At 43.3% G+C, this 25,346-nt stretch overlaps 1 protein-coding gene across 2 annotated transcripts in view; it reads right to left on the reverse strand.

Moving 5' to 3' along the window:
- Positions 1 to 25,346, reverse strand: part of ABL1 (ABL proto-oncogene 1, non-receptor tyrosine kinase) — a 127,877-nt gene that overhangs the window by 54,382 nt on the left and 48,149 nt on the right. The window contains exon 1 of one of the 2 annotated variants that reach the window (XM_081179189.1): positions 22,298 to 22,679. The exons of the other annotated variant lie outside the window; for it this stretch is intronic. Within the exon in view, the coding sequence (XP_081035315.1) occupies positions 22,298 to 22,382 (85 nt within the window). The 5' untranslated portion in view covers positions 22,383 to 22,679. Of the gene's footprint in view, positions 1 to 22,297; positions 22,680 to 25,346 lie in introns of those variants that run through there. 2 annotated transcript variants of the gene reach the window in all.

The raw sequence follows: 25,346 nt of genomic DNA on the forward strand, positions 1-25,346 counted from the left end.
GACAGAACCAGAACATTAAAAATATCCTTCAATCCCTATTTGCAGTTGACATATCCACCCACCCACACAAAAGCTCTTGAAGTCAGGAGCTTCCACCCCAGACTAAACTTTGCATTTCTCCTCTCCGACAAACACTAGAAACCTGCAGGGGAAGTCAGCTTCCAAGCTGTACCAACTGCAAGGCAGGTCCAACGGAAAGACAACATCCAACATCTATCAACAACAAGTGCCACGTCCCGTGGACTTGCAGACATCACAATCACCTCCCCACAAAAGCATCCTTTAAAGTGAAGCGACAGACTTCCTTCTGCACTGCAGCTACTTCCTCGGCTGCCAATTACAGGCTCACTTCCTCAAACAATGGCACGCCATGACAGCTTCCCTCAAGGTTAGGGATGTCAGAACATTCCGACAAAAACAGACACAGGAGGGGAAATTGCCGGTGTTCACTTTATGTCTGCAACAGAAAGCAACCCAGTGAATAACTGATAATTGCTGCTACTTTTGCTGCCTTCAGCACGCAAACGATAGGTAATTGATTATGGTCCCCCACCCCTAAATGCATTTATTTTCCTTTGCACTGGAATGAATGGGGAGGAATGACCTAATGACAACCTATGTTACATAATTTACATGATTAATTACGTGTGCTACACGATTTCCTCACAGCAGGCAGTGAGACAAATAACATGGTTTTTGACAGAAAGTGAATTGCAGCAGAACAGATCCAAGGCTGCAGGCAACAAATATGGGGCAGAACGGGAAAATATGCTGAATTACACCCCTAATCGTCTTCTTCTTCTTCTTTGTCTTCCATAAACACAGTTTTAACAATGAGTCCGTAAGTGACTGTGGAGGCTAATTATGGATCCACACATCCTTCCACAGTGAGGACATTGGTTTCCAGGCAGGAGTTGATCACAGTGTGGATTTGCCAAGCGTGCCTTCCTCTTAGCACGTTTCTCCCTTGCATCCTGAGTTCGAGTGTCTTCAAAGCCCATGACACCTCTGGTAAAGGCTGTTCTCTCTTCTTTTTTAAAAGATATTTATTAAGGTTTTCAAAATATTACAAAAGAAAAAAAAGAAAAATACAAAATAAAAATAGTTTAAAACAATTCAGTCTTTCAATCACTTATCTTTCATTTGCTTATTTCCCGGACCTCCTCACGCCTCCCTTTTCTGTATTCCAATTCAGTTTGTTAGTTCAGCAAATCCCTCCCCTCTTTGTTTATCCTAATCTTCAATCTTAAAGTATTGTAACATTAGATTTTTACCTATTAATAGTCCATTTTTTCATATTCCCTTATAACATTACAGCTAGAAACCACTTAGTTTCTATCCAACATCATTCTAACATTCATTAATTTTACAATATTTCTGTAAATAGTCTTTAAACTTTTTCCAATCTTCTTCCACCGACTCTTCTCGCTGGTCTCGGATTCTGCCAGTCATTTCTGGCAGTTCCATATAGTTCATCACCTTCATCTGCCATTCTTCCAAGGTCTGTAGATCTTGTGTCTTCCAATACTTTGCGATAAGTATTCTTGCTGCTGTTGTGGCATACATAAAGAAAGTTCTATCCTTCTTTGGCGCCAATTGGCCGACTATGCCCAGCAGGAAGGCCTCTGGTTTCTTTAGAAAGGTATATTTAAATACCTTTTTCATTTCATTATAGATAATCTCCCAGAAAGCCTTAATCTTTGGGCACATCCACCAAAGGTGAAAGAATGTACCTTCGTTTTCTTTACATTTCCAACATTTATTATCGGGCAAATGATAGGTTTTGCAAGCTTGACTGGTGTCATGTACCACCTGTATATCATTTTCATAATATTCTCTCTTAGGGCATTACATGCCGTAAATTCATACCTGTAGTCCACAACTGTTCCCAGTCAGCAAACATAATGTTATGTCCAACATCTTGTTCCCATTTAATCATAGCAGATTTAACCGTTTCATCCTGAGTATTCCATTTCAACAGCAAGTTATACATCTTTGACAAAATCTTAGTTTTAGGTTCTAACAGTTCTGTTTCTAATTTTGATTTTTCCACCTGGAAGCCAATTTTCTTGTCCAAATTGTATGCCTCCATTATCTGATAATAATGAAGCCAGTCTTGCACTTTATCTTTTAATTTCTCAAAACTCTGCAGTTTCAATTTGTCTCCTTCATGTTCCAAAATTTCCCAATATTTCGGCCATTTGGCCTCCATATTGAGCTTTTTCTGAGCCTTTGCTTCCATCGGTGACAACCACCTTGGGGTTTTATTTTCAAGTAAGTCCTTATATCTTATCCAGACATTTAACAATGCTTTCCTAACAATATGGTTTTTAAATGCTTTATGTGCTTTAACCTTGTCATACCACAAATAATGCATGCCACGCAAAAACATTATTGAAACCTTCTAAATCCAAAATGTCTGTGTTCTCAAGAAGCAGCCATTCTTTCAGCCAGCAGAATGCTGCTGATTCATAATAAAGTTTAAGGTCTGGCAGGGCAAATCCACCTCTGTCCTTTGCATCAGTTAATATTTTAAATTTTATTCTGGGCTTCTTGCCCTGCCAGACAAATCTAGAAATGTCTCTCTGCCACTTCTTGAAACAGTCCATTTTATCCAAGATTTGCAATGATTGAAACAAAAATAACATTCTTGGCAATGCATTCATCTTTATAACAGCAATTCGACCTAACAAGGAAAGCTTCAAGTTTGACCATATCTCTAGGTCCTTTTTCACTTCTGACCAACATTTCTCATAATTGTCTTTAAATAGGTTTAAGTTCTTAGTGGTCATATTAACCCCCAGGTATTTTACTTTCTTAATCAATGTTAAACCTGTCTCCTTCTGAAATCTCTCTTTCTCAATCGATGTTAAATTTTTCTCAAGCACCTTAGTTTTTACCTTGTTCAACTTAAATCCTGCCGCATGACCAAATTCCTGAATCAATTCTAATACTCTTTTAGTACTAGATTCTGGCTCCTGTAACGTCAATACTAAATCATCTGCAAAAGCTTTCAATTTGTACTGTTTGGCTCCGACCTGTATACCTTTGATCAAACGGTCCCTTCTGATCATATTTAGCAGAACCTCCAGGACCAAAATAAAAAGCAATGGGGAAATTGGGCAGCCTTGTCGTGTCCCTTTCTCTACCTTAAATTCCTCTGTCACCACATTGTTAACTATTAGTTTAGCCTTTTGTTCTGAATAAATTGCACTTATACCATTTCCAAACCCTTGAGGTAAAGGCTGTTCTCAACTGGAGCGCTCGCATGCCAGTGTTTCCCAGTTGCAACTACATTTTTTTAGATTTGCCTTGAGACAGTCTTTAAACCTCTTTTGTTGACCACCAGCATTACGCTTTCCATTTTTAAGTTTCGAATAGAGTACAGTAGTACCTTGGGTTAAGTACTTAATTCGTTCCGGAGGTCTGTTCTTAACCTGAAGCGCCACTTTAGCTAATGGGGCCTCCTGCTGCTGCCGGGCCGCCGGAACACGATTTCTGTTCTCATCCTGTAGCAAAGTTCTTAACCCGAGGTACTATTCTGGGTTAGCGGAGTCTGTAACCTGAAGCGTATGTAACCCGAGGTACCACTGTAGTTGCTTTGGAAGATGATCATCAGGCATCCGCACAACATGACCAGTCCAACGAAGTTGATGTTGAAGAATCATTGCTTCAACACTGGTGATCTTTGCTTCTTCCAGTACACTGATATTAGCTTGCCTGTCTTCCCAAGTGATATGAGAAAATTTTCGGAGACACTGTTGATGGAATCTTTCGAGGAGCTGGGGATGGCGTGTATAAGTGGTCCATATTTCACAAGCATATTCACAAGCATGTACTACAAGGTTGGTAGTACAATAGCTTTGTAAACAAGCATTTTGGTTTGTCTGCGAATGTTCCCAGTCCTCAAATACTCTGCACTTCAATAGAGGGAAAGCTGCACTCACAGAGCTCACATGCATCGTAGGTCACATGCAGGCAGCCTGTTAATTCAGCTTCCCTCCTGATGTTGCTTGCACCAAACTTTGCAAGGAACAATGGCAACAACAATGGCTGTTTTGCTGAGCATTCATTCCAGGAAGGTTAGAAGATGTGATACCAAACCATTTCTCTATCACTCTCCTGATCAAAGTGTCTGATTTTTTTTGGGGGGGGGGGGTTGTGTTTGCTGTGCAAATGGCCCAACTGTGCCCAGCCTGAATTTGACAGGGTATGATTGAATCCCACCCTCAAATTAGCAGCAGTTTTGGAACTGGCTGTAGTAACTGATGAGTGGGGTCCTGAAATTGCTAACTTCCAATTTGGTTCAAGTTTCATAGCAGAAAATCAATTTCACTTATCAAGGAAAAGAGGTACTGAGTCCTATGCTGGTCATTTGAGATCTTAGCCCTATATTTATTAGATGATTCTGAAGAACATTTAAGTTCACAACGTAAGCAGCATGCAAAAACAAAAAAACCACCAAAGGATCTCGCCAAACTGGGTGAACAAAAAGGTTGCAGCATTTGGGACTTTTTAGCTTAGAGAAATGGTGGGTAAGAGGTGATATGATAGAAATTTATAAAATTTTGCATGGCATGGCGGATTGGATGGAGAAACCTTCTCTATCTCTAATAACACTAGAACTCGTGGACTTCCAATGAAGCTGAATATTGGATGATTCAAAACAGGAAAAAGGAAGAACTTCTTCACAGTTGACAATCACTCCTACAGGAGGCAATGATGGCCACCAACCTAGATAGCCTTAAAACAGGATTAGACAAATTCATGGAGAGGACTATCAATGGCTACTAGCCATGGTGGCTATGTTCTGCCTCCATAGTCGGAAGCAGCAATGTTTCTGAATACTGGTTTCTTGAAACTACAGCAGGAGAGAGTGCTCTTTCATTCCAGTCCTGTTTACAGGTTTCCCATATAAACATTTGGCTTGCCCTGGTAAGAACATGATGTTGGACAACATGTGCCTATGTCCTGATCCAGCAGGCTCTTCTAATGCAACCTCTGGGTCACCTCACCCAGTGACTTTCTTTGAAGAAACACTTCAGAACACCACACGGTCCCTCCAGGCATCAATTTCATTGTGCATTCATGACTATTTGCATGTAAGAAGGCATCAGGTGGTTACACACAATTTCAGTTTCAGTATGGTTTGCGCCTGCAAATGTTTTGAGGTTTGTTTCCAATTGATGCATGTCCTGTAACTTCCTGCTGCAATCCTGTAACTTTTCATACCCCAGATGTTCTGGTCCCCCACCCAACCACTTTTGTAGCACTACACAACAGTGTCTGCTCCATATGGCAATAATTCAGTAACACAGTGGAAGCATCACAAACCTAATAAAGCAGAAGGATGTGTGGACAGTCCAGGATAAATACAACACTAAGCCGTATTACTGCACAGCAAAAAAATTTTTTAAGGTAAATGGAGTATAGAGTGACTGGATTCTGTACCCTATTCAGCACTCCTGAAGAACTGCAGCAGTTCTGAAGGAGCATCTCTATAACTAGAAGCTCAAGTGTCCTCTGTAGCTAGAAATGCCTTTTACCAGCTCAGTCTGGTTTGCCAGATACAGCCATTCCTGAACACGGATAGCCTGACCACTGTAGTCCATGCACTGGTAACCTCAAGTCTGGATTATTGCAATGCACTCTATGTAGAATTGCTCTTGGGTCTGATTGAGAAGCTCCAGATGGTGCAGAATGTGGTGGGCAGACTGCTGATGGGGGCATCTGGCTGACAGCACATGGCACCATTGTTAAAACAGATGCACTGGCTGTCCATCTTCTACCAAGCCAGGTTCAAGCTATTAATTTACAAAATATTGAACAACGTAGATCCAGGGTGGTTCAAGGACTGCCTGAACCCGTGTATCCCAGGTCAATCACTGAGACCACCTGCAGGAGGGTTGTTAGTCATTCCCTCAATTGGTGAGACTCATTTGACAAGAACAAGGAGCCAAGCCGTTAGTTTTATTGGCCTAGTCCTGCGGGATACTCTGCCAGTAGGGATTCAGCAGGCACCTTGTTTCAGCGTTTAAATATCTGCTGAAAACATTTCTATTCCACCAGCCCTATGCAGGCTATTAAGTATACATATTTCCACAACAGCTAATTTCTGATGTTAACTTTTTTTAGTATGGTTTTTCATTTAATCACGGAATTGTAGAGATGGAAGAGACCATGAGGGTAATCTAGTCCAATGCAGGAATCTCAACTAAAGCATCCATGATGGATGGCCACCCAACCTCTGCTTAAAAACCTCCAAAGAAGGAGAGTCCACCATCTCCTGAGAAAGCCCATTCCACTGTTGAATTGCTCTTACCATCAGAAAGTTCTTACTGATATTCAGTCGGAATCTCCTTTCTTACAACTTGAAGCCACTGGTTCAGGTCCTGCCCTCTGGAGCTGCAGAAAACCAGCTTGCTCCATCTTCCATGTGACAGCCCTTTAGAGACGGAAGATGGCTATCATATCACCTCTCTGTCTCCTCTTTTCTAGGCTAAACATACCCAGCTCCCCCAACTGTTCCTCATAAGGTTTGATTTTTAGACCCCTGATCATCTTGTTGCCCTCCTCTGCACAACTTCCAGCTTATAAGTATCCTTATTAAATCGTAGTGCCCAGAACTGAACACAGTACTCAGTAGTTGTGGTCTGACAGTACTCAGTAGTTGTGGTCTGACAAAGGCAGAATAAAGTGATACTATGACTTCCCTTGATCAGGACACTAGACTTCTGTTGATACAGCCTAGAATAACATTAGCTTTTTTCGCTGCTGCATCACACTGTTGACTCATGTTCAGCTTGTACTTTTCAGATTGACTCCCCTCAAATGTCTGCTCTTTCACTTTTCCACTACAGCAAATCTCCACCAGACTAGCTTTAGCACATTGCAACAAGAACAAATATTGGTGCACTTTTTGAGGACTTGCACATTTCCTTACAGAGCCACCATTTGTGGATTGGAGTCTCCACGGTCCCAAAGGTGCAGCAGGACTTTTGTAGTAGCTGGGAGGTGAATCCCATGGACAAGAATGTGGCTTTCCTTCCACAGAAATGGGAGGAGGGCAGGGTGGAACTGTCTACCTGCAGGTGGCCAGGCGGCGGGCAGTATATATTTACTGTGGTTGTAAACCACTCTGGTATATATGTATGTGTGTGCGTGCGTGCGTGCATGCATGCATGTGTGAATAAAATGTGGGCTTCACCACAGAGCTTTGGCTTCCAGTATCAGGCAGAGGTGGTGCCAAATTTCCTAAATATCACATCACCATCATGCACCTGTGACATCAGACACAGGTGTGATCTGCTCAACAGAGATAGGCAGAGTCTTAATCTATCAGCAAAGAGAACATACGGCCAGATGATGCACCCTGGTGCCCAACACGAAGTCTGAGCAAGTCAGCAAGGATACCTCGCCGGTATTCCAATTTCCTGCTTTAAGATTGCATCCTGTTATGCATGCTCAATGGAAATCAGAGGGGAAAAGAAATCAATGCACGCTCACTGTGCACATGATGAAGTCACAAATAACTTGCTACAGCGACCTCTCTCTCTCTGTCTCTCTCTGTTTGTTTGTTTGTTTGTTTGTGTGTGTGTGTGTGTGTGTGTGTGTAAATAAATATTGTTACGGATCCTGCAGGCATATGACCTTTCACACTTGTGAAACACATCTTCCCATGACACTACACACCCAGTTTCATTACAACTGGGTGTTTCTTTTAAATGGGTGATAGGCAGGATCCAAGCCTTTTGTGAGGAAGCAAGATACTAGATTCACTGGGGAGACTGAGGAGATGGATGGATGGAAAACACACAGTCTGGAACCAAACAAAGCAGCAGAAGGCCTAGGAAGAAATGCATAATGAAGGAGAGAAAGACAGGGACTTATTTCCCCCTTCATGCAAAACACTAACATACCTGTCCCATGTTTAACAAAAGCTGTTTAGCTTCATCAAACAAAATAAGAGACACCTGTCTGGACAGCAACAGTTAGCATGAAATGCATGTCATTTGTAAGGGAAGCAGTTTGATGTCTGGCATACTCCAGAGGTTAAGGTGAGGAAACAAGCTAGGAGATGGCTCAAATGCAAGTGGAGGAAAGATCCGGCTGAATGCAACTGAACAATGGTGAGGGCTCATCATTGGGCCTACCTAGTGGGCAGTGAAGCTTGCAAAGAAGGCTTACTTTGCTGCTTCCATTGCATCCGCATTGTGCTGTTCAGAAGCTTTCCCAGGTCGTATGGGGCCTGCTACAGTCTGACCTAAAAGAGGTGGTAGAAACCAATGGTAGCTCACTGTGACTTGTTTGCAAAGCATTTTGAGGATAAAACTGCTTGCATCCACCAGGATCTTGATTCTGCTCAGTGGGGTGTACAGAGCATTTCCTAGTCCTGCTGTGTTGGATGAGTTTCAGCTTGCAAGGCTCAAGGATGTGGACAAGATTTTTGGATTGGTCAGGGTGACCACTTGCGGAATGGACCCTTGCCCCACTTGGTTGATAAAAACTAGCAGAGAGGGAGCAGTTGGCTGTGCCAGGGAGGTGATTAATGCCTCATTGCGAGTGGGGGTGGTCCCTCCTTGCTCGAAGGAGGCAGTGGTAAAACCGCTCCTCAAAAAAACCTCCCTGGATTTGGAAAAACTACTGGCCAGTTACTAATCTCTCCTTCTTGGACAAGGTACCTGAGTGGGTGGTCACAACCCAGATCTAGGCACTCTTGGAGGAAACTGATTTTCTAGATCCATTTCAATCAGGACTTAGCAGTTTTGGCACAGAAACTGCTTTGGTCACCCTGTATGATGACCTCTGTCAGGAGAGAAACAGAAGAGATGTGTCCCTGTTACGGTAATTCTCCTCAACCTCTCAGCAGCTTTCAATACCATCAACCATGGGATCCTTCTGGAGTGGCTGTCCGAGTTGGAAGTGGGTGGCACTACTTTTGGTGCTGAACAAGGTTCTCCACTCCCAGTTTATCGTAAGTAATGTTTTCACACATACCCTTGTTCCTGTACTGCTAGTCTTGAGCTGTGAACAGTTTTGGGATACATCTACACAGAAAGACAGCACACAAACTTAAAGCAGTGGTAACTATTTACAGCAATCCTCAAACACTCCAGTGAAGCTCTCCGAAGTTTCAGATCTGACAATAACAACTTAAGAAGAGCCATGCTGGATCAGGCCAATGGCCCACCTAGTCCAGCACCCTGTTCTCACAATGCCCAACTAAATGAGCCAACAGGAAGCCCCAGAACAGGATCTGAGTAGAAGAGCCCTGTCCTCTCTTGCAGTTTCCAAACTGGTATTCAGAAGCATGATTCTCTCCAACTGTGGAGGCAGAGCATAGAAATCATGGCTAGTAGCCATCTTCTCAACCATGAATCTGTCCAATCCTATTTTAAAGCCATCCAAGTTGGTGGCTGTCACCGCCTCCTCTGGGAACAAGTTCCAAAGTCTAACTACGTGCAGCATGGAGAAGTATTTTCTTTTATCTGTCCTGAATTTTCCAACATTAAGTTTCATTGGATGTCCCCAAGTCCAAGTGTTACCACAGAGGAGGAAAAACATTTTTCTATCCACTTTCTACACACCATGCATAATTTTATAAACTTCTATCATAGATTCATAGAGTTGGAAGAGACCACAAGGGCCATCGAGTCCAACCCCCTGCCAAGCAGGAAACACCATCAGAGCACTCCTGACATATGGTTGTCAAGCCTCTGCTTAAAGACCTCCAAAGTAGGAGACTCCACCACACTCCTTGGCAGCAAATTCCACTGTCGAACAGCTCTTACTGTCAGGAAGTTCTTCCTAATGTTTAGGTGGAATCTTCTTTCTTGTAGTTTGGATCCATTGCTCCGTGTCCGCTTCTCTGGAGCAGCAGAAAACAACCTTTCTCCCTCCTCTATGTGACATCCTTTTATATATTTGAACATGGCTATCATATCACCCCTTAACCTCCTCTTCTCCAGGCTAAACATGCCCAGCTCCCTTAGCCGTTCCTCATAAGGCATCGTTTCCAGGCCTTTGACCATTTTGGTTGCCCTCCTCTGGACACGTTCCAGTTTGTCAGTGTCCTTCTTGAATTGTGGTGCCCAGAACTGGACACAGTACTCCAGGTGAGGTCTGACCAGAGCAGAATACAGTGGCACTATTACTTCCCTTGATCTAGATGCTATACTCCTATTGATGAGGCCCAGAATTGCATTGGCTTTTTTAGCTGCCGCGTCACACTGTTGGCTCATGTCAAGTTTGTGGTCAACCAAGACTCCTAGATCCTTTTCACATGTACTGCTCTCAAGCCAGGTGTCACCCATCTTGTATTTGTGCCTCTCATTTTTTTTTGCCCAAGTGCAATACTTTACATTTCTCCCTGTTAAAATTCATCTTGTTTGTTTTGGCCCAGTTTTCTAATCTGTCAAGGTCGTTTTGAAGTGTGATCCTGTCCTCTGGGGTGTTAGCCACCCCTCCCAGTTTGGTGTCATCTGCAAATTTGATCAGGATGCCCTTGAGTCCATCATCCAAGTCGTTGATAAAGATGTTGAATAAGACCGGGCCCAAGACAGAACCCTGTGGCACCCCACTAGTCACTCTTCTCCAGGATGAAGAGGAACCATTGATGAGCACCCTTTGGGTTCGGTCAGTCAGCCAGTTACAAATCCACTGAGTGGTAGCATAGTCAAGACCGCATTTTACCAGCTTCTTTACAAGAATATCATGGGGCACCTTGTCAAATGCCTTACTGAAATCAAGGTAGGCTATATCCACTGCATTCCCTTCATCTACCAGGCTTGTAATTCTGTCAAAAAACGAGATCAGGTTAGTCTGACATGACTTATTTTTCAGAAATCCATGCTGACTATTGGTGATCACAGCATTCCTTTCTAGGTGCTCACAGACTGTTTTCTTAATGATCTGCTCCAGAATCTTCCCTGGTATTGATGTCAGACTGACTGGGCGGTAATTATTTGGGTCCTCTCTTTTCCCCTTTTTGAAAATAGGGACAACATTTGCCCTCCTCCAGTCTGCCGGGACTTCGCCTGTTCTCCAGGAATTCTCAAAGATGACTGCCAGTGGTTCTGAGATCACATCTGCCAGTTCTTTTAATACTCTTGGATGCAGTTCATCTGGCCCTGGAGACTTGAATACATCTAAACTAGCCAAGTATTCTTGTACTATCTCCTTAGTTATTCTGGGCTGTGTTTCCTTTGCTGAATCATTTGCTCCAAATTCTTCAGGTCGGGCATTGTTTTCTTTATCGGAGAAGACTGAGGCAAAGAAGGCATTGAGGAGTTCAGCCCTTTCTGTGTACCCTGTTTGCATTTCACCATCTTCTCCTCTGAGTGACCCCACTGTTTCTTTGTTCTTCCTTTTGCTACGAACATACCCATAAAAGCCTTTTTTGTTGCTTTTAACCTCTCTAGCAAGCCTGAGTTCATTCTGTGCTTTAGCTTTTCTGACTTTGTGTCTACACGTGCTGGCTATTTGTTTGAATTCCTCTTTGGTGGTTTCCCCCCTTTTCCATTTTTTGTACACATCCTTTTTTAATCTTAACTCAGTTAAAAGTTCTTTAGATAGCCACCCTGGCTTCTTTAGCCACCTTCCATGTTTCCGTCTCATTGGTATTGCCTGAAGTTGTGCTTTTACTATCTCCCTCTTAACAAACTCCCAGCCATCATGAACTCCCTTTCCTTTTAGTATTACTGTCCATGGGATCTCACCCAGCACTTCCCTAAGTTTTATGAAGTCGGCTTTCTTAAAGTCAAGAAATTGAGTCCTAGTATGCTTGGCTGCTCCTTTCCGCTGTATAGTAAACTTCAGAAGAGCATGATCACTCGCGCCTAATGATCCTTCCACTTCTACCCCACTAACCAGCTCATCAACATTGGTTAGGACCAGATCTAAAATGGCTGTTCCTCTTGTTGCTTCTCCCACTTTCTGGACAATGAAGTTGTCTGCAAGGCCAGTGAGGAATCTGTTTGACCTTATGCTCTTGGCTGAGTTTGACATCCAACAAATATCTGGGTAATTGAAGTCCCCCATTACTACTATCTCCCTTCCTTTTGCATGCTTGGCCATCTGTTCCAGGAAGGAATCATCTATGTCCTCCGTTTGGCTTGGGGATCTATAGTAAACTCCCACAATAAGGTCTCTGTTATTCTTCTCTCCCTTAATTTTGACCCAAATGCTCTCACTTTGGCTTTGAGGTTCTAAATCTTGGATCTCTTCACAGGTATACACATCCCTGACATATAACGCCACTCCTCCTCCTTTCTTGTCTGGTCTGTTTCTCCGAAATAGATTGTATCCCCCCATTATTACATTCCAATTGTGGGACTTATCCCACCAGGTTTCAGTGATGCCTATTATGTCATATTTAGTTTGCTGTACCAAGAGCTCAAGCTCATCTTGTTTATTTCCCATGCTTTGCGCATTAGTGTACAGACATTGAAGTCCATTAATCATTCCCCCATGTCTCTTATTTAAGGATTTTTTCCTCCCACCACTAGGTCTGCGTGCTGTTTGCTCCATTTGGTCTATGACATTTGGATGATCATCTTCATCAATTGATAGACTCCTACCTTCAGGAGCACTGTCTCCCTCCCCCACATTAGTCAGTTTAAAGCCCTCCTGATGAGGTTTCTGAGATTTTTGGCAAAAACATTTCTCCCAAACGTTGTGAGGTGCAGCCCATCGCTTGCCAGAAGTCCATCTTCAAGAAACTGCAGTCCATGATCTAAGAATCCAAACCGTTCCTGTTTACACCATTTGCGAAGCCAGCTGTTCACTTCCACTATTTTTCCCTCTCTCCCTGGGCCTCATCGTTCAACTGGGAGGACAGATGAGATGACAATTTGTGCATTTAATTGCTTCAATTTCCTGCCCAGAGCCTCGTAGTCTCTTTTGATCTTCTGGAAGCTATTGCTTGCAGTGTCATTGGTTCCCACATGAACCAAGAGGAAGGGGTATTTGTCAGTGGGTTTTATGATTCCTTGCAGTCGTTCAGTTACATCTTGGATCTTAGCCCCGGGGAGACAGCACACTTCCCGAGACATCTTGTCAGGCCCACAGATCACTGCTTCTGTTCCCCTCAGTAGGGAATCCCCTATCACTACTACACGCCTCCTCTTAGGTTTGGTCGGGGTTCTTCCATGAGCTGTCCGTTCCAAGGTCGCCTGCACATTCCCTGAGGACTGACTTTGCTGCTCGTCTTCATATACCTGATCGACTGAAATGAGGGAGAGATCCTCAAATGGAGTCTGCTCTTCGTCTTCCATGCTAGGGGAGAGGACCTCAAAGTGATTGTGTATTTCTAAACTATCAGAACGATCATGTCACCTCTTACTCAGATTTTCTCTAAACTTAGGTCATCTCCATGCCCTGCATTTAAAGCATTCCTAAAGCACTTTAACAGCCATGGAGAATCTAGGTAAACATTTGTTAAGGTTGCTGGAACCTGTAAGTCTGTGAGGTCAGCATTCTTCACAAACTACAGTTCCCAGGATTTCTAGAGTGGAAGCTCTGTCTGTTAACATGGAACTAGAATGCTTTTGTTATAAGAATTATAAGGTCTAAGATATAAAATAAATGTTCATAAATGTACCAGGCAAAGACAGATACACCCCCCCACATGTCTGAAACAGTATAGGAAAACAGTCCTAAAGCCATTTTGACTCTTTCAGTCACCTCAAATATTCCTGTGCAGTTTGGATGGGAATAGGAAAAGCCTCCCTATTGTCTCTGTGCTCACAAAATCCTGCCTTAAGGGCACATTTGGGTATGAATAGGGTAAGCCTGTTACCTGGATTCAGGAACTAAAGTATTAACCATCACAAAAGTGTAGCCAGACTGTCCAGGTAATGCAATCAGTGACCATTATCAGGTATCCTGGCCTTAGGATTCTGCTGTAGACCGCCCCTTCTGTGATGTATGTATGTATGTATGTATGTATGTATGTATGTATGATGTATTGGGGGGGTGGCCTTAAGCTTACAGGGAGGCAATTTCAAAAAGTCTATATAAGGGCTTGCACACCATTGTTCTGGGTTGCTCCTTCCTCTTGCATGTGGTGTGCTGTTACAACAGTTCAATAAAGATCAGGCTTACTAGCCACTTTGCTTCTCAATATTCTCTGGTTCTCCTCTGTTATTTTCTTCTACCGATAGGGAACCCACTTAAGGACTCTCTACGGGCTCTTAGATACCCCATAAGGGAAAGGGAGCAGATTTTGTTTACATCACTTTAAATGTATAGTTTGGGTGTGACTTAAATATTCCAAAATGCTGCAACTTTTCTGCATTAAGGGTTCAAACAGCACAAACTGTGCACTTTTTTGGTACTGGATTTCATCTGTTGTATTTTGATCAGAACTGAATTTGGGTGGGTGGGTATAGATAATGCTTCATTTCTCCCAATTACGGAAATTGGAATCTGGCTCAAAAACATATCCTTGTAAATCACGTAGAGAAAGAGCCCAGCATTTTCTAAGAACCACAGCAAACGTCAAATCTGCACTAGGCCACTCTGGGGTTACTGTAACAAGATACTTTCACCATACAGGAATGTCTACAGAATCTAATGGCTGGCAGTGAAAGAAATCACTTCTCTGGTTACAAATTTTTGGGGGCTTTTTTTAACCAGGGCGCACTGAATTGGGGAGGGTTCCCCAACAACCACACCTTCTCTGCTCCATTTGAGCTAAGTTTTTATAAGAACTAGCTTTTGCTTTGATGGAAAAATTCTCTGCTTTAAAAGTAACTTGTGTTTTAAAATAAAAATACAGCGAGAGCAAGTTAATTTTATCCTCTCTTCGAGACATATGGATGCAGTTCGTTTGTTGAGACCACATCTGCAGTAAGAACAGACAGCAGCACCCCCCCACATCTGATCTATTCCTTTTCACAATGCAAAAAGGGGGTGCGAAGAAGTATCCAAACTGGGAAGAAAGAGGAGAGCTAGAAAGGGTGGGAGCTGCAGCTGTCAACCATTTGGTTCTTCAAACCTCTTAAGATAATATTTACCAGGTGGAATCAAGCAGGAAGGGAGGGGGGAGAGACAACCCTTGTAGAAGCCATAATGGGGGTGTTTTGATTAAGCACCACAAACACAGTAGTTCCCCAACTTTTTTTCGGGCCACTACCCCCATGGTTCCATAAACTCATCCCCAGTGCCCACTACCCTACCCTAGAAAAAGCATTGTTCAGAAAAAGAGTTTGCACAAGCCACTAAGGAAGATACCAACACAATAAAATTAAAAACAGTAACAATTGCACATTTAGTAAAACTGTGCGCCAATTCAAACTTCTCAGTTTGATTAATTCAACCAAACTGATGACTTGATCTAGTGACACTAGCTTTTCAAAGTCTGATACTCCAGCAACCCCTGCCTCCCCCTTGCCTCTCAGTGCCTCCCCCCCCCCAGGAAATTCCACTTTGGAAACCACTTTGTTAGGGAGCAATATTGCTTGAGCTAGCAAGGATGGCTTAAAACAAAAACAAAAATCCACCACAATTCACAAAACTATTTACCCACTAGGGATGTAGGAAGATGCCTTATGTGGAGTCAGACCCTAGGTTCAGCTAGCTCACCATTGTCTACACTGACTGGCAGAAGCAGCTCTCCAGGGTTTGGGTCTGGGAGTTTTATTCCAGCCCTACTGGGGATGCCAGAGATTGAAGTTGACACCTTCTACATGCAAAACAGGCATTTTTACCATTCATCTATGCCCCCCCCCCAAAGAAAGATTCTAGTCATCATGGTTCTGAATAAAGAGCTGAATTAAGAATACATGAAGCTGCTTCATATAAAATCAGACTTTTGGTCCATCTGGCTCCATACTGTCAACACTGACTGGCAGTGGCTGTCCAGAGTTTCAGGGATTGTCTTTTCCCAGCTCTACATAGAGATGCTGCTGGGGATGGAACCTGGGACCTTCTGCATGCCAATCAGATGCTCTGCCACTGTGGAACTGTCCTTCCAACTACTTCTTAACGGTAGTTATCAAAGCTGTTTTTGACACAAAACATCTAATACACTGCCACGATGATTAAAACACAACATTTAGCCCAGTTGAAACCCAATAAAACTTTTAAAAGAGCAGATCAACGGGTCTAGGCAGACTAAAGAATGTTTTTGTCAGTCTCTGAAAGGGGATGAGCAAGTCTCCCAAGAGGGAACATTTCACAACCTCAGGACAAAACTGAAGAAGCCCAGCTCCTAGCAAAACCTAATCGTGTGTCACAAAATGATGGTATCCTGAGCTCAGCATTAGTGACAGATCTCAAAGTGTGTGTGTGTGTGTGTGTGTGTGTGTGTGTGGATGTGTCTTTCATATTTCCCAAGATGTTCTTGCCCTACACTATTTCCATCACTGTTTTTTCAGCTTTTTTCCACCCCAAGGACCACTTCCCCTCTTGGACAACCTTCCAGGGGCTGCATGGCACCAGTGAGGAATGGGATTAGAGGCAAAAAGTGGACAGGGCAACCAATGCAAATCTTTTCTAAATATCAATTTGTATTAAAAGATTTTCCATGAGTAACAAAAGTACATTCAGTGTCTCTGTTTTCAAGTCATAGAGTATTTCATACAAGCCAATTACAGTCAATTTGAGACCTTTTTGTTGCTGGCAATGTGGGGCTGAGGGAGAAAGAGAAGAGTGGAGAGAGGGGGAGAAAAAAAGAAGCAGGGTGAGAGGGATAGTAAACTTTCATTCTTTATGAAGAAGATGGGGTGGGAAGTCAATAAGAAAATTTGGATGTTAAAAAAAATGTATATGGTGATAAATGCCTTAGAATGTTTTTGGAGACTTCATAAAAATGTTATTTTAAAAATCCTTTCATCCTTTACAGAGTATATGAGTGGGGGTTTTTTGCAAGTGTTGCGTGGATAGGTGCCTTATTTTTGCTAGCAGAGGAGAGATCAGAGGGCCCAGGGCATGGTTGGTTGTTGTTGATTGGCTGCAGTGTGTTTTGATTGGGGGGGGGGCGGTGTTGCTGGGTTAAGGTAACCATATTGATTCGTATGTGGGGTTTTTTTGGGGGGTGGTCATAGTCTTCTAGGCGTGTGTATGTGATGGGGTGAAGGCACCCTCCTTTGTTTGTCCCTGTGATAGTTTCAGTTAGTTAGTTGGTTTTTCTAGTAGGGCAGTTTCCCAACCAACGCAACTCTTAACCTCTGAACCAAGGGCTACGTTCTGCCAGTGCAAAAATCAGAGGTTCTCTACCCACACCCTCCCAATAAAGGCAAAGCAAGAGGCACAGTCACATGGTCACTATGCTGTGATAAATTCCACCTGATTGCTGAACGCAGTGTCAGATAACTCAAATAAGCTACAAGGCTTTGATCAGTATATACAGTTTGTAGTTTAGCAATTCATCACACCTTCCACTTGTTTATTCTGTCTGCTGAACAGTCAGACAAGGCTTGAGAGTTTGCAGTGTCTTTCATATCCAGGTATGGAATAGAATCATACAATTGTAAAGTTGGAAGGAACCCCAAAAGTCATTTAGTCCAATCCCCTGCAATGCAGGAATCACAGTTAAAGAATCCCTGACAGATGGCTTTCCAACCTCTGATTAAAAACTTCCAAGGAAGGAGAGAGTCCACCACCTTCCGAAGGAGTCCGTTCCACTGTTGAACAGCTCTTACTATCAGAACATTCTTCCTAAGGATTAATCAGAAACTACTTTCTTGTAATTTAAACAACAATAACAATTGGAGTAATGTTTTCTACTGGTGTTTCTGTAATGCTTAATTATCTCCATGCAGACAGTGGCTACATCAAAGGAGGGCAATAAAGAGCCCTGGCACTGGAGGAAGTTGAAGTCTTGAAACAAGAAACATTCAAGCCTCAGTTTGGGAACCTCTGCTTAAAACTCTTGAGCATGGGTAGGCAAACTAAGGCACGGGGGCCGGATCCGGCCCAATTGCCTTCTAAATGCAGCTTGCGGATGGTCTGGGAATCAGCGTATTTTTACATGAGTAGAATGTGTGCTTTTATTTAAAATGCATCTCTGGGTTATTTGTGGGGCATAGGAATTCATTCTCTTTTTTCTTTTCCAAAATATAGTCCGGCCCCCCACAAGGTCTGAGGGATAGTGGACCGGCCCCCTGCTGATAAAGTTTGCTGACCCCTGCTCTTGAGAGACCTGCAACATGGTGGGGGACACACCATGTGCTTTCCTTGACAGAGAGAAGTCCTCAATTTAAACGGCTATCTGGCCATAAGAACATAATAAGAGGTTGGCTGCTGGATCAGGCCAAAGGGGACCCATACAGTAAAGCATTCTGGTCCCAGTGGCTAAACAAATGCCACAATGGGAAGCCCACAAAGTAGAACCTGACTGCAGCTCCACTCTCCCCAGTTGTGATTCCTAGTAACTGGTATACAGCGAGAGACTGCCTCTGAGCATGGAGGTTCTGGTACCACAGTAGGTCTGAACATAGGGAGCTCTGCTGAAATGAACCATCAAGTCCAGCCTCTGTTCTCATGATGGGCAACCAGATGCCCAAATGGGAAGCCCACAAGCAGGACCTGAGCCTGACAGCAACTCTTGCCACTTGTGACTCCCAGCAACTGGTATTCAGAGGCAGATTGCCTCTGCCTGTGGAGGGAGAACACAGCCATTGATGGCCTTACTACTCCATGACTTTGTCTAATCCTCTTTTAAAGACATTCTATTGGTGCCCACCACCTTACATCTTATAGGAAAGTCTGGGACAGCAGAAGAGGCCCTGAAGTTGCTCATCTGCAGTTAGCACCAGGACAGCAGGCTGAACAGGCACACAGCTATGGTACAATAGAGCAGGATCTATCCATCTATCTTTTTCTATATACATACCCTTACAGATATGGAGTGAGAAAATGTGCTGTATTTCTTTATAAAACAAAGGGAGCTAACCTTTGGACTTTCAGATGTTGCTCAGCTAGAACTCCCATCCCATTGACTATTGGCAATGCTGGCTGGGGTTTATGGGAGTCCAACAACATCTGGAGCATTTGGCCACCCCTGCTTCATTCATTATTTCTAAATTTGCCTTTTATGTAAATCTGCGTCCCCTTTTGTATTATGCATTTAAACATAGAAAGTTTCTTTATATAGAGTTGGATGATTGGTCCATCTACCTCAATACTGTCTACATTGACAGCCTGTGGCTCTCCGGGGTATTAGGAAGGTGGCATTCCCAGCCCTACCTGGAGATGCTGCTGGGGGTTGAACCAGGAACATTCTGCATGGAAAGCAGATACAGTACAGTCATACCTCATGTTATGTTTGCTTCAGGTTGCATCCTGTGGTGACCCGGACGTACCGGAAAGGGTTACTTCCCAGTTTCGCCGCTCGTGCATGCACAGACGCGCAAAATGACGTCATGTGCATGTGCAGAAGCAGCGAATCGTGACCTGCGCGTGCACAGACGTGCAGAAGGGGGTTGTGTTCCTTTCAGGTTGTGAACAGGGCTCTGGAACGGATCCCGTTCGCAACCAGAGGTACCACTGTACTTTAAATTCAGCCTGGAAACAAACTGGCAACCAATATAACTAATGCAAAACGGCTGCAAGTTACAATGTTCAAACTGCTTTGAAAGCTAAATTGATCAGCTGATTGTTGGTGCACATAGATTTTCACATGCTTCTAATCAATGATAACTGCAAGCCCCCTTTCGGCCAGCCATGTCTCTCTCTGCCCCACACCCCACTTCAGATGTAGAATAGGTGGCATTTTCTTGGCCTAGCCAAAACAACCAGGTAGCATTCATTAGTCACAGAGACTGGAAGGTCCTCACCACTGGCATGGCTATTCTAGCAGCTTTATTTTGCCCCAGCCAAAGTTTCTGGACAGTCTTCAAGAACAGTCCTACACACAGAGAATTACAGTGGTCTAGTCAAGAAAGTCAATGGTCGAAACATAATGGCAAGCATCTGTTGGGTTCTGACAGCCTGAAAAGCTCTAACAGAAGCTTAAGAGTACGGTGTGTGCCAATTATGACACAACTGCACTGGCTGCCGATTAGTTTCTAGGACCAATTCAAAGTGCTGATGTTGACGTATAAAGCCTTATACACCTCAGCACCTCTATACCGTATGGACCGCCTCTCCTCATACAAACCAACCTAGACCCTGCACTTGTCATCTGAGGCCATTCTCTATTTCCCCCCTCCCAGAGAGGTTTGGAGGGTAGCAACAAAGAACAGGCCTTTTCTGTGGTGACTCCCTGACTATGGAATGCTCTCCCCAAAGAGGTTCACCAGGCGCCATCATTACATGTCTTTAGGTACCAGGCAAAAACATTCCTATCTACCCAGGCCTATGGCTATTAAATAATCTATGGCATGTAAAAGTGTGGGGGGGACTATTATGATGATTATTATCTTATTATTATTATTATGCTGTCTGTCAATATGCTTTTTACTTTGTTTCTATCATTGATGTTCTTTAATATGTTTTTAATGCTATACTCCACCCTGGGATCTTTTGATAAAGGGTGGTATATAAATTGAAATATATTATTATTAATAATAATAATACTCTGTGGAGCTGTTGAAGGGATCTTGACCCAGGACCCTTCAACCTTTTCCCAACCTAGATAGCTGGCTATGGAACGACATAGCATAGGGTCCCGATTCTTAGGAGTCAGATCTGCATTCCTAGGTGTCCAGTATTCCTTCCTCCCATCCCTTTCACCTTAATGTTCCATAGAGCCAGTGCCTGATAATTATTTTTTAATGAATGCTCCTATAAATGTTTCGCATTACAAATGTGTTTATTTTTCTCCCAGCCCTGATTCTTTGTGTCCCCGCTCTACTCCAAGTAGAACTTACGTTAATGGCAGACAACTGTTACAATAAGATGGCATTTTTTTCTATTTTAAAAAAAGCAGAATTGACTGAGAAGATGGAAATTTTGAGTAAAGGGGGGGTGCCTTTGCTTTTGCTCGGTGTTGAAAATCAAACTCAATAACTGCTGGAACCCCGGATATAACAAATGATTACAAGCAGGCCACAATTCCTGCCCTGAAGGTACTTATTAAGATCTGCTTTTATGATCCACTTTTCAGAACTATTTTTGTGGAGAATTCACTGGCCAACCTTCCAAGAAACAGATATTGCTGACTGGCTCAAGGAAGTCACGGGGACTCATTTCCGCTTGCTAAACTGATGAACAAGAGGAGGCTCCTGGCATGCATGATGTTTGTATATGAGCCACATCCAAAAGCCTCAGCCAACCCACTGTCCAAAGCCCTAGAAGAAAAGAAGAGAAAGCCATGGTCTGCTTGAACAGTCCAAACAATGCCAGAAGAGAAAGAATAAAAAATCTGGATGGGGGAAAACGTGCCATTGATCCCTGGGGGAACTGGGACAAAAGGTTAAAGAACTTGACCAAGTCCAAATGAACAATTGGTGACACAAGTTGAAAACTGAATCCTGAGCTCTAATATTCCAAAGGAAGAGTATAGCTATATTACCAATTCCTTACACTACTGGTATGGAATTTTTTTTAAAAGGTTGTCTTTTCACTTCTAGATCTTGTGCAAGGCTTTTTTTTTTTAACGTCTTGTGCTGATCTTAAGGACATGTCCCAAAGAATATATGTGAAGTTAAAAGATGTAGAAGGCCAACAGAAGTGAAGTTTAAACGATGCAAATAAAATATCTGCGTCAAAAAGGAAGAATTAAAAAACAAACTAACAGCACTACACAACCCCAAGACACACGTACATATAAACTTTCTGGATCAATTGATGCAAATCTCTCTGCAAGAATGGGTCTCACTTAAAATTCTTCTTCAAAGGCCCGGGTGGCTTCATCCTCTCCTCTGAAAAGCAACCTCTTGGGCTGCTCCCGGCAAGAAAGAAGCCCAAGGCACAGATATGTGGTTTTGTTACCAGATTGTCAGTGAGCTCTCGTCAGTTTCCAACCATAAATGGAAGAGAATCGGACACACTTTTTGTACATTGTGGTTAATAAAAATCACCTGGTTTGAAAGTTACACAGAAACTGCTTAAAAAATAAGCTTCTTCTTTGATGCCGCCAACCCCACCCCCAACAGCTCCCCCTACCCCTCATGCAAGGACTAAAACCATCAAGTGGAGGCTAACTCTGGGGAAGGGCCCTCTGAAGTCCTCCAGCACAGTCCCCTATCAATGCAGCTGGCCCCTCTCTGGAAAAGCACAAGCACAATTGAACAGAGGCTTAGGCAAAGTGAGTCTGGAGTTAAGAATTCTGCTTTTGTGGGGCCCTCCTGACAGATTAACTACTCCCTCTCCTCCCTCCCACCAAATGACCCTGCAGCTCTGAACTCACCTTCCAAGTAGCAACTGGATGATGAAGAGAGACCCTTTTTCGACTTGCAACCCACTAATTTCAGGCAGATCTCCAACATTTTCATCGGTTAGAGCAAGGCCCTTGGTTTTGTAGGCTTGCTGTCTCCTCCCCTCCTCCTCCTCTTCTCCTCTTGAAAACTTCACACAAAAGTTCCCTCCGGTACATACACACACAAAAAGGCTACAAATCCAGCCTTCATTAAAAAACTGTTAACTGAAGAAGTCAAAGCAGTGGATCATCCATTTTTTATGATTCTTTGATTTTCTATTATGATGAATTACTCCAAATAAGAGCTCCCAAATTTTGCCATCCCACTTTCCAGCTCCGTCCTACATCCAACTCAAGCAGAGGCTGCATACATTCAACTGCCAACAAAGGGCCCCCTTCAGGCTTTGGTTGTCTGACTTTGTGACATCAGGAAAGGAACGCCCATCCCATGTTAACCCCTCATGGCTCCGCTTTCCAAGCAGAGTAGGGGAGGAATGAAACTAACAATTTCAGTTTCTTTCGAGTTTCTCACTTTCCAAATCCTAAATCCAGTTCTCCACACTTCTGCAGCGATTTGCGATTGTGAAAATTCATCAGTGTTTTAGGGTCAGTATCTCCTAACTGCAATTGTGAAAATTCATAAGTGTTTTAGGGTAAGTATCTCCTAACGTACTCATTTCTGTATGCAGTTTTGACCAAGACCAGACACATTTTTGCAAAGCAACTCACCCTAGTTAATGCATTTTTGTATATTATCTTCATTAATGTACAGTGGTACCTCGGGTTACATACGCTTCAGGTTAATATGCTTCAGGTTACAGACTCTGCTAACCCAGAAATAGTACCTCGGGTTAAGAACTTTGCTTCAGGATGAGAACAGAAATCGTGCTCTGGCGGCGTGGCGGCAGCGGGAGGCCCCATTAGCTAAAGTGGTGCTTCATGTTAAGAACAGTTTCAGGTTAAGAATGACCTCCGGAACAAATTAAGTACTTAACCCGAGGTACCATTGTACACATTTTTCTAATTTGTGCATTTTTGTTTTTTATTACTTATTTATTGCATTTATATCTCACCTTTTCCCCCCTCAAGGAGCTCAAGGTTCTATATCTCCTCATTTAATCCCCACATCAACCCTATGAGGTAGGTGAGGCTGAGAGGCAGTGACCAAGGTTACCAAGTGGGGATTTGAATTCTGGTCTCTCCCAGGCCCTAGTCTGACACTAACCACCATACCACAGTGGCTCTTTATTAATACTTAATGCTTGCATGGAGTACATGGTTGCAAAATTCAGAGGAGTGTGAATTCTGAAAGATCATTGTGTTCCAGTTCTTGTACTGGTTCAACAAGCATGAACTGCTCAGCTTCTTATTGAAAGGCTAAGAAAACTGAAATTCTCCCCCACACTTCACTAGAAAAGGGTCAGCTGAGACTCTACAGGTGGTGGTCTCAGCCCTTTAGAAATTCTTAAGGGGTGGGTAGTGGGTAAACATGTTTAGACAACTATCTGTTGCTTTCTAGCTTCACAGCAGCATGAGAGAGAAGTTCTCAGATTTTTTTCTGGAGATGGTAAAACAGAACTCAAAGACAAGAAAAGTGAGAATATAGTGAGAATATAGAAGCTAACCCTAATGGAAGCCAGGAGATTCGTCTGCTCCCCCCCCCCAAAAAAAAACCTATGCTGAAAGAAAGGAGTCCATATTAGGAACGTAAGACCAGTCCTATAGGATCAAGACAATGGTCCCTCTAGTCCAGCCTCCTGTGCTCACAGTGGCCAACCAGGTGCCCCTATAGGAAGCCCTCAAGCAGGACCTAAGTGCAACAGCACTCTGCCCCTCCTGCAGTTTCCAGCAACTGATATTCAAATTTATTACCACCTCCAACTGCAGAGGCAGAGCATAGTCAGCATGGCTAGTAGCCATTGATGGCCTTATCCTCCACAAATTTGCCCAACCCTCTTCTGAAGCTGTCAAAGTTGGTGGGCATCACTGCCTCCTTTGGGAGTGGGTGCACTGTGTGAAGAAGTCCTTTCTTTTATGAAATAAATGAACCTTTCTCATTAACCTGTCTCTGTTATCCATGAGCTTTATCCTTGCTATACATATTTAGTGTGGTACTCATCCATTCGCTACTCTATCCACTGGATAGATTTTATTCCGTAAACCACCCTGATAGGATGGTATATAAATTCAATAATAATAATAATAGTCACAATCCAGCCACAAACTGGTAGCCACCAGTGCTTCTCATGGAGGCTGACAAACAGCCCCCCCCCCCCGCTCTTCCACATGCAGCTGCTGGGTGACCTTGGGCTAGTCACACTTCTCTGAAGTCTCTTAGCTCCACTCACCTCACAGAGTGTTTGTTGTGGGGGAGGAAGGGAAAGGAGAATGTTAGCCGCTTTGAGACTCCTTCGGGTAGTGATAAAGCAGGATATCAAATCCTCTTCTTCTTCTTGGAAAAGCTAAGTATGTGTCCGTTAGTATGTGAAAGAGAGTGAGCACACTTTCTCCCTTTCTGTCTGTCTGAGTAGGTGGGTTAATCTGGGTGGGGAAAGTGACCAGAGAAGAGTGGACCCCACAGCACTGGGCCAAAAACCTATATGGTATATCATAACATTTTTCAAATAATGCTTTGTCAACAGTGGGGAGAGGTACCAAAAAACAAAACAAGACTGAATATTATGTAACACAGAGCATGGGGCAATCCTGACCCTCCCAAGTTGAGGACAGCAATTCTGGGAAATTGCAGCGTATTCACACTGCAGGGAGTATCACAAGAGCATATCCTGAAACTGAGCAATTCTGACCCCTCCTGCTTTCCATAGCATGAGGTCTGTCTACTGCTGCAGCTGCAGGAATGCAGAATTCCATAAGAATTCCAGTGGAATTACTAAATGGGATTACTAAGACTGCCCCTATTAACGCTCAAGAGAGGGACAACAAGGTTAACACACTCCATGCCGAAGAAAGGAAGATGAGCAGGAAATCTGAGCAGTTTTGTGCTTCGATGCCAGCTTCTCCTTCTTAAAGAGCCTCGTGG

This window comes from Podarcis bocagei, assembly GCF_964188305.1.
Source record: "Podarcis bocagei genome assembly, chromosome: Z".
NCBI classification, from domain to species: Eukaryota; Metazoa; Chordata; class Lepidosauria; order Squamata; family Lacertidae; genus Podarcis; species Podarcis bocagei.